This window comes from Danio rerio, chromosome 13, assembly GCF_052040795.2.
Source record: "Danio rerio strain M-AB ecotype USA chromosome 13, GRCz13ab, whole genome shotgun sequence".
NCBI lineage: Eukaryota > Metazoa > Chordata > Actinopteri > Cypriniformes > Danionidae > Danio > Danio rerio.
The window spans coordinates 51432049-51442500 of NC_141033.1; the positions used below are offsets into that span (position 1 = coordinate 51432049).

The window sequence follows — 10452 nt, forward strand, 5'->3', positions numbered from 1 at the left end:
TTGACCATGATGACAGGGTTCGAGTCTCATGAAGAACGGTTCCAGAGAGTGGGTAGGACAAAAACAGATGCCAAAACATAAAATAAACAAGTAAATAACAGGGTGAGAATGCGGTCAAATCTGAAAATTTGGTAAAAATCAGGAGAGGGTTTTTCTTTTTTTGGACTGCTTTTCAAAACACTGTCGGTTGGGTTTAGGGAAGTAGGTGGGCGGGACAATCGGTGCTTTTAAAACCCTATTGGTTTGGTTTATGGAAAGAGGAGGGTGGGTAAGTCAATCAGTCAATCAGTCGACAGCGGCCTCTGGTGGATTTATGTGAGAACAGCAGGCACAAATGGTACTTGCGAGAGAAATTTGAGATCTGAAAAAACGGACACAGCGACCTCTGGTGGATTTGCGAAAATAAAAACTGTAAAAAAAAAAATGTAAAAAAGAAATCCTACCTCCTGGGATGTATTTGGTGCTCTCCAGAAATGTATATAGGGATACAATTTCAGAATGAGCCCGGGTTGACTTTTTGTATCCTCATTAGGCTTTTGATGGGTGTTTATTTCTAACCTGTAGTATAATTGTGCGTCCAGACGACAACAATTGTGGGATTTTTCTTTCGCGAATTCTTAACGTTTTGAGCCCATAGATATACTGTTTTAAAAAATGCCCGCATCCAGATGAAAACAGGGTCCCCCACAGACCAAACACGTGTGCTAAAGGTGACTTGAACAAACTAAATTTGCCATAGTGTGTGAGTGTGTGTGATTGTGAGAGTGTATGGGTGTTTCTGTGTACTAGGTAACAGCTATAAGGGCATCCGCTGCGTGAAGCATATGCTGGAATAGTTGGCGGTTTATAGTTAAGGGACTAAGCTGAAGGAAAATGAATGAATATAACGTGTATATAAAAGCCAGGATTGATCCGAGCTGCTCATATAAAGCAGAAACGCATGTGGATACTGCTGTAATTTTGACACGTGATGCTCTGCCTGATTACGTGCCGTTGTGTGATTAAAGCGGAGGCTTCCTCTCCATGAGTGGCGTGTTTATAAATGTTATTAAGCTTGTAAATTTGCTGCTCTCTCCAAATGGCACTTTCTCAGGCGACTCTCTCTCTCTGTTTCTCTCCAGCATCACCCGCTTCTCTCTCGCCCAAACTCTGACTCATTCATCCTGAGCTCATAATCAGAGAATGCCCAGCTCTGATTCATACGCCACCATAAAGCTCAATCAGCCTGTGGGGTCCCGGGCATGAACACACATTTCGTGTGAAAGGGTTTTTCCCTCAAGTTATTATTGTGCTATGTGTTTTTAAATATTTATATACTGTAAACAAAACTTTTGGTAACACTTTGTGAAGACGGGTTTATCATAAGACGTGAAATAATGTCATCACACCTTTATGATCATGACATGACGCCTGATTCACACGGGGCGTCTGTTCACTTTGAAAGGGTGACGTCAGGCGTTGCCAAACTGCATTGTGGATCCGTCGGCGCCGCTTCAGTGGGGAAGTTAGGAATTTCTCAACTTTTTAAACGCCAATGGACGCGTCAGCCAATCAGGTCGCTTTATCCAAATACACCAGCTCAGACGGTAGTCGATTGTGGACTAATTTCATTGGCTGACGCTGCTGTGAGGATCGTGTCAGCCCCAACTTCTGACACGCCCCCAGTCAAGAGTTGACGCTGAAGTTACTCATGTCATGAATGTGAATGAGATTATCATTGATTCATTTTCCTTTGGTTTCCCTGCTGACAAATCCAGCTTAAACCAGCCTAGGCTGGTTGGCTGGTTTTAGCTGGTAGACCAGGCTGGTTTTAGAGGGATTTTGGCCACTTCCAGGCTGGTTTCCAGCCATTTCCAGTCTGCTCTTAGCTGGTCAGGCTGGGAGATGACCAGCTAAAACCTGCTTGACCAGCCTAGCCAAGCTGGGAGTCCAGCCAAAACCAGCTATATCCAGCTTAAACCAGGCTGGTCAAGCTGGTTTTAGCTGGATTTGGCTGGTCATTTTCCAGCCTGACCAGCTAAGACCAGGCTGGAAATGGCTGGAAACCAGCCTGGAAATGGCCAAAACCCCTCTAAAACCAGGCTGGTTGACCAGCTAATACCAGCCAACCAGCCTAGGCTAGTTTAAGCTGGATTTTTCAGCAGGGTTAGTCCCTTTATTCATCAGGGATCGCCACAGCGGAATGTACCGCCAACTTATCCAGCATATGTTTTACACAAAGGATCCCCTTCCAACTGAAACCCAGTACTGGGAAACACCCATACACACTCACATTATGACACACTCATACACTATGGCCAATTTAGAATCGGGATCAGAAAGAGCTTTATGGCCAGGTATGTTCGCACATACGAGAAATTTGTTTTGGTGACAGAGCTTCTACAGAGACAGGATAATAAACAGATTCTAAATATATAAAAAAGCAGTAAGTGGTGAATGCAGATATACAAATAGACAAGTGTATGTAGAGCTATATCACTATATACAATGTTATATGTGCAACTGTTATGTGCAAATTGGCATGTAAAGTGTGTTGTTAAGTAAGTGTATTCATTCATTCATTTTCTTGTCGGCATGGTCCCTCTATGAATCAGGGGTCGCCACAGCGGAATGTACAGAACCCCGGAAGGGACGTAGTGGAGGAGAAAAAAAAATGGCTGGGTGAAAAAAAAAATGGGTAAAAGAAAAAAATGTGTGGGTTTTTGCGTTCTCTCGCAAAGTTTTGCGTTATCTCGCAAAGATGTTTTACGTTCCCTCGCAAAGTTTTGCGTTATCTCGCAAAGATGTTTTACGTTCCCTCGCAAAGATGTTTTGCGTTCCCTCGCAAAGATGTTTTACGTTCCCTCGCAAAGTTTTGCGTTATCTCGCAAAGATGTTTTACGTTCCCTCGCAAAGATGTTTTGCGTTCCCTCGCAAAGATGTTTTGCGTTCCCTCGCAAAGTTTTGCGTTATCTCGCAAAGATGTTTTACGTTCCCTCGCAAAGATGTTTTGCGTTCCCTCGCAAAGATGTTTTGCGTTCCCTCGCAAAGATGTTTTGCGTTCCCTCGCAAAGATGTTTTGCGTTCCCTCGCAAAGATGTTTTGCGTTCCCTCGCAAAGATGTTTTGCGTTCCCTCGCAAAGATGTTTTGCGTTCCCTCGCAAAGATGTTTTGCGTTATCTCGCAAAGATGTTTTGCGTTATCTCGCAAAGATGTTTTGCGTTCCCTCGCAAAGATGTTTTGCGTTATCTCGCAAAGATGTTTTGCGTTCCCTCGCAAAGATGTTTTGCGTTCCCTCGCAAAGATGTTTTGCGTTCCCTCGCAGTTTTGCGTTATCTCGCAAATATGTTTTGCGTTATCTCGCAAATATGTTTTGCGTTTCCTCGCAAAGATGTTTTGCTTTCTCTCACAAAACTGTTTCTCCACAAACACTTCCTGTTCACTTCACTCACGTTAACCCTCCCATTTTAGCCGAAATTCTCCCGTATTTTACCATTCTATTCCACTTTCTTTACATTACTGTGTGTCGATCGTCGCCTTTTATATGCTACCTCTGAACCAGTGAATGCATGTGTAAGCGCTGACTGACAAGACGCGCTCCATACAATAAACTGATCCCAGATCAGCGTCTGTACGCGCCATTGACAGAGGAGCACAGAGGAGCGGGTGTATGTTTAAACAGACAAATACACTGAATAATATGTAAACATCTCCGTCCTGCATGTTTTATTTTAAACAGCTTATTTTCTCTTAAATGAGCACAAACAGTTTCTAAAGTAATGCACTGCTTTCATTATAGATCTGTGCATTCTTACAGAGACACCTCTGTTATCAAACTAAACAAAGTGCGTCTGTCAGTCAGTGCTTATACATGCATTCACTGGTTCAGAGGTTGCAAAGTGAAAGGCGACGATCGACGCACAGATTTAATGTAAAGAAAGTGGGGTAGAATGGTAAAATATGGGAGAATTTTGGCAAAAACAGGAGGGTTTACAAAACATCTTTGCGAGATAACGCAAAACTTTGCGAGGGAAAGCAAAACTTTGCGAGAGAACGCAAAAACTTAGAAATATATATTTTTCTCCCACCCATTTTTTTCTTTCACCCATTTTTTTTTTTTCACCCAGCCAATTTTTTTCTCCTCCACTACGTCCCTTTCGGGGTTCCGTAGGAATGAACCGCCAACTTATCCAGCATGTTTTTACACAGCGGATGCCCTTCCAGCCGAAACCCATCTCTGGGAAACATCCACACACACATTAACACACACACACTCATACACTATGGAAAATTTAGCCTACCCAATTCACCTGTACCGCATGTCTTTGGACTGTGGGGGAAACTGGTGCACCCGGAGGAAACCTACGCAAACGCAGGGAGAACATGCAAACTAGAAATGTGTTGAAAAAATCTTGGGGAATAAATATATAGGAGGGCTGATAACTCTTGACTTCAACTGTAAATAACACTGATTTGTCTTCTCAGATTGTCAGAGATGTGGAGAGCTCCAGAAAGCCTCCAGACAGTGGAGACGCAGGCCGTTCCTGTATCAGCGACATCCCAGTAAAACTGCAGACTGAAAGGTGACATTTAGCTCAGTGGCATCAGTGCTTTTTCTGCACACATGCATATTAAAGCTGTATGCTAAATAGAGGCCCTGTGTCTGGTTTTACAGCGAGTCCAGCGGCCACCCACCGCTCCACATTCAGCTCCAGAAGTTCACCGTCTCCGCAGACAAGGTGTGCATTTATTACTTCAGCATTACTCAAACCCCACAGCCATTCGTGCTCCAGAAAGACGGACCGTGTGCAATCAGGCTGAGCAGAGGAGAATGCTCTTATTCAAGTGCTTTTGTTGCCTCCAGTATAAATATCTGACCGTTCTTAAAGGAACAGTTCACCCAAAAATGAAAACATAATTTACTTATTCTTGACTTGTTCTGATCCAATTTCAGTTGTTGTGTTTTTTTTTCTTTTGTTGAACACAAAAGATGATATTTTGAAGAATGTTAGAGAAAAGCATCCATTGACTACTGTAGTAAGAAAATACCATGAAAGTCAATGGTTACCGGTTTCCAACATTTTACTAAATAATCATCTTTTGTGTCCAACAGAGAACAAACAAACTTGAACAGGTTTAGAACAAGTATAAGCAAGGTAAATGATGACAGAATTTTAACTTTTGGGTGAACTGTGCCTTTAAATCAAGATTTAGTAGTATCCATGAGACTTTTGCACAATATTTGCTTTTAAATTCCCACCAGTGACGATATACAGCCTTATTGAGTGTGATATTGTGTTTATACAACAGTTCGAAGGCACAATTGTGTATATAAAGAAGAAAATATAACATGGAGAGTCTAAAAATCCTTTTGTATGAGGAACTACTTTCTTCCGCTGTTCATTCACATCTTCAGCTGACGCCGATACTAATTCACCAACGTCACTTTAGAGCTAGAATTTGTAGCGTAATGTCTAAACTGAAGACAAAACAGCTGATTTTGCTATTTTTTTAAGATTATAAGGCTGAACAGCATGAAATGCCATCAGTCTATAGAGATTTCCCAGTATTTCTCTGCTGCAATCGGGAGATCACAATAATTAACCCTAAAAAAGCCAAAGCAAAGGAAACACTTCCAGATTTCTGTGGTATAAATACAGCACTACAACATATAACAGAGAGAGATCAACTTAGAATGTCACTTACTTGTTTAATAATGATTTGATCAGCTGTAGTTTCAATTTGAGTTTTTCTCCCATATGGGCCTATTATGTGTTCTCTGCTGCCATCTTGTGGTGTAACGTGAACCGTCTTTGTTCTGCTCAGTATGACGTGCTGATAAATGCTGACATGATGTAGCTCTGAAATTATAAACATTTAAAATAGTCACTATTCTTATAAATAAACTGCATAGTTGCAATCTAACCAACTACATTCACACCTAAAAATGAACATTATGCTGTCCAACAGCTGCAATATTTGTCAACCTGTAGTGAGTTTATTGATTTGCTGTCACTTTATGTGGGCGGAGTAATACAGAAGGGTGAAGAGGCTGTACGACTGCTGATATTGCAGAATATCACACGGCTGTCAGCCAATCAGATTCAAGAAACAGACAGAAGTGTTGTGTATATTTATATAAAGAAAAAGAAAATGCTAAACTAGAAGTTATAATAATTGACAGACAATTATTCAACAAAAAAACGAACTACATTTTAAGTTTGACTACATTTACTATTTAAAGAATGCATATTGTTACGAATTAAATTAAAAATCCTCAATCAAAAAGAGATTTAACCAAAATTTAACAAAATAACAGGGATTAAAAATATAATCCCTGCTGCCCCTGCGCTCTCTCTCCCCAAAATATGAACCAAAAACACAACCACTGAGAATTAACAAGAAAACATGATTTATTTACAGAAATAAGGAGCAAAAATAACATCACGAGGGGTTCAGCCAAAATAAATGACAATAAACCAAGCTAACTAAATTAGATTAAACTTCCCTAGAAAACAAATAATAAAATAAAATGCAGAACGAAAATAACAAATAAAAAGGCACCAAACCTCCCTACCATGCTCCAAGCCTGACAGGAAGACAGAAAACCGGACTTCAATCGTCGGTTAAAAATTATCACAATGGCATCTCACAAAAACGCCATAAAGAGATACAAGCAAACACTCATTGGATCACTTTCTCCACTGAGTACAGGCGGGGAAATCGAGAGAGAGCGGGGAGCCATCGAACCCATCTTCTCTGCAGGTTTACATACAGCCGCCGCCAGTCCAAGCGCCAATCATGATCCGTCCCAACGTAATCCGCTACACCTGCGAATACTTAGAGCGAGAAAGAGAGAGTGAGCACGAGAGAAAGAGAGAAACACCACACACACACACACATACACACACACACAAGCCTACACTACACTACAACTACTCGTAACAATAGAAAAACAAAAAGCTTACTGGAAAAACTATATGCATATAATCACTATACAATATAAATTCAATGCATATAAGGCAATCTAAGTAATCGATTATTTTAATTATTATAACTTGACCGAGTTTAGTATTTTCCCTTTTTAAATATAACATGCTCTTATTATATTTTTTTGCAGAACTATGTTTAGATTTCATTCATTCATTCATTCATTCATTTTCTTGTCGGCTTAGTCCCTTTATTAATCCGGGGTCGCCACAGCGGAATGAACCGCCAACTTATCCAGCAAGTTTTTACGCAGCGGATGCCCTTCCAGCCGCAACCCATCTCTGGGAAACATGTTTAGATTTATTGATACATAATAAACAAGCACTGTACACACACATATGTTATGTAAATAATTTTTTTAATGCTTTTAAGCATAATTAATCATTTGACAGCTCTAACTTTAAAGGGCACCTATAATCTAAAATCAAGGCAGAACTGTGTATAGATATAGTATGTCCACAGTCATAATGGAGTGATAAAAACACAAGTATTTTTTTATTTCCTGACATTAAAATAGGATCCAAATCTCAGAGACTTTGAGGCCCACTGCAACGTGACATAGAAGTGCAGTTTTTCCCGCCCACTAAGTTGATTGACAGCTGTGTATTAGCATGTCTCCATAGAAAGACATATAAACGTATCCACAAGTAAGGACTTGCACAAAGTAACTGTGATTAAAGATCTGTTCAACTCTCTGTGATCATCTGCACTACAAGAGTTTAACAAGTTTAAATTGTTTTTAAAACAGTGCATGTTTGTAATAAATACAGTAAAATCATTGTAATTCATCACCACAGCCAACTCTCAGTACAATTATAAAAGAAGACGCTTCAATCCCAGTTGGTGGACGTTAAATCAGCCTTTTTTGTACATGAACATAACAGATATCCATACAGCAGTGGATATGAACGTGTATTCTGTCACATTTGACGTGCAAAAACAGTGCAAAGTTAAACTTAAGCGAATTTTGAAACGACATTGTGTGTGACTTATCATTGCAGAAAGAAATGAACTCCACCACAAATACATCAAATAACCACTGGGAAAGTTCTTACTGTGGTATTTCTGATGAACTGAATCTCTGCTTCCTTCGCGTCTGTCACTGACTGCTGTTTATCTGACGTAGCCCAGGAGAAGCAGACGGGCGGGGTGAACCAGCTCATTTGCATTTAAAGGCACATGAAACAAAACAGCCACAATGTAATCTTACTCCAAAATGTACATATTCAGCAGGGCCCGGTTTTTCAAAAGTAATCCACTAGGATTTTGGATAAGGGATTGGATCAAATCTTGAAAATGTTTTTTTCAACAGAAAAAACAGATTACATAATCGGATTAGATCACGTAATCCAATCTTGGTTTTGATCCGGATCAAACCTTTAGTTTGGGTTTTTCAGACCTTTTTTTGTAGGATTTGGATCACTTTGATCCAAAAAACCTGGATTAAACTGATCCCATCAGAAGGATAGATTTAGTGTGGATTTCATGCCCAAAATGTAATGAAAACTTAAAAAATTTATTAAACAAAACTATATTTGGATCATGCAGTTTCTTACGAGATATACTATTTATTAATAAGGTTTTAATTTTATTTGTTCATCTGTCAGGCTATAGTGATTATAGGCTTTAACGTTTTTAGCCTTTCAGTATAGGGCTACAGCAAAATAGAAAGAGTTTGGCCTCATAAAATAATCCCCCAAACAGCTACCAAAACTGACCAAAAACAATAAATTTTATTCTGTTACTAATTGATATATATATATATATATATATATATATATATATATATATATATATATATATATATATATATATATATATATATATTTTTTTTTTTTTTTTTTTTTTTTTTTTTATCACTTTCAACATTTGCAAAAAGAGACAAAAGTTCAGCTTCATCTGGCAAAGGAACAACTGACTCTGACCAAACTGCAGCAAACCAAAGCCACACTTGAGATCTGCCTCCTAAAGAATACGCTCAGACAAGCTGCTCCCTCCACATCAGATGAGGAAGTCTGACATTATTGTGGAGGTTTCAACATTGTCTTTTTTTTTTTTATTCAATACATCTATATTTGAAACTTATTATAAATATCCTCAATGTACAGTGTTGTAGATCTCAGATGAGAGGACTGCTGTAAGAGGATGGGGTGGGGTTTTTCTTGCTTTTATTATTTATTATTATAATTATTTTAATATTTATTAAATTTTCTTAGTTTTCATTTCAAATAAAAATAAATTTATATTTACCCCACACTGGCTATTATACTTGTTGCTCTTTACATAGGCCTATCTATCCATCTACATTGTGATTGAGCACTGGTAGTCCAGATTTAGTGATCCTGAAAAGTTCTGGATCAGAATGATCCAATCCAATGTTGCTTTGAAAAACTGGCTCAAAAAGTAAGCTGGATTACGTGATCACGGATTGCGAAAACAGGATTACTAAATCCGGATCAATTTTATCCGGATTAAACCTTTTGAAAAACCGAGCCCAGGGTATAATAAATAATCTGATGGTTATTTTGAGCTGACACGTTCTGGAGACACTAAAGACTTATGTTTCATCTTGTAAAAGGGGTAAAATAGGAGCCCTTTCGGACATTTTAGTGTCTTCATTTAAGAAAGTGTAGAAATTTGTGTTAACATCTATTTTGTGAAAAAGAGCTTTGTGTAGTGTGTATTCCAGTAAAGGGAGCTGCTGAAAGCGTGATGGATGGCTGTTTGGTAACCGCTAGAGTACTGTGTTTGTTTGACACTGGTGTCAGTCTATAATACTGTGTGCAACTTCCAGTAATTGTTCTGGCTTGAAAACCCAGGCAGTGGTTCTGAACCGGCTGTGAGTCGAGCAGACGGCAGTTCTAGGGGTCAGCAGCTAAAAATAATCTCTTCTGTCTTCCTGTTTTTCATGAAACACTTCTGTTCTGTTTTAAAACTAGTGAGAGCTGTCTACCTGGTAAGCATTTAAAATGAAAATCAAAAGATTGAAAGATCTCTCATTTATTTTCTCTCCACTTGTTCCAAATATGTAGGTTTCTTTTTCCTTTTTAAAACAAAAGTAGATATTTTGGAGAATGTTGTAAACAAGAAGTCACTGACTTCCATAGGTTTTTTCCTACTATGGTAGCCGAATACAATCTTTAGCTGAATTCAACGGTATAGTCAACATACAGTAGGCTCATTCTGAAATCATAGCCCTATATACATTTCTGGAGATCATGAATTATGTAGCCAGAGCAACATATGGCTGCATTTCATCTTTAAAACAAACGCAACGGGGCAGTATGATGCGGTTTCATTTCTTGCTTACCAGCTGACTGCTTACCTCTGTGTGTCTAGTAGGGTTGGGCATCTAAGCTATAATGCCGATCCGATACGCATCTCGATACAAAGAATACGATCCGATATATTAGCGATACATTTGTGACATATTGCGATGCAACACGATACAATTCACACCCATATCATGATACAATGCGATAT

At 39.0% G+C, this 10452-nt stretch overlaps 1 protein-coding gene and 2 long non-coding RNA genes across 8 annotated transcripts in view; 2 read left to right on the forward strand and 1 right to left on the reverse strand.

Moving 5' to 3' along the window:
• LOC147841212 (uncharacterized) overlaps positions 1-10452 on the forward strand; it is a 1204737-nt gene that overhangs the window by 256103 nt on the left and 938182 nt on the right. The gene's annotated exons all lie outside the window — the stretch shown is intronic.
• Positions 1-10452, forward strand: part of mymx (myomixer) — a 111112-nt gene that overhangs the window by 50474 nt on the left and 50186 nt on the right. For all 6 annotated transcript variants that reach the window (XM_087279775.1, XM_087279778.1, XM_087279774.1 and 3 more), the window contains exons 12-13: positions 4465-4562; positions 4655-4718. In XM_087279775.1, coding sequence (XP_087135901.1) covers positions 4465-4562; positions 4655-4718 — 162 coding nt within the window. The remainder of the gene's footprint in view (positions 1-4464; positions 4563-4654; positions 4719-10452) is intronic.
• Positions 1-10452, reverse strand: part of LOC147841213 (uncharacterized) — a 30072-nt gene that overhangs the window by 4436 nt on the left and 15184 nt on the right. The window lies entirely within an intron of this gene.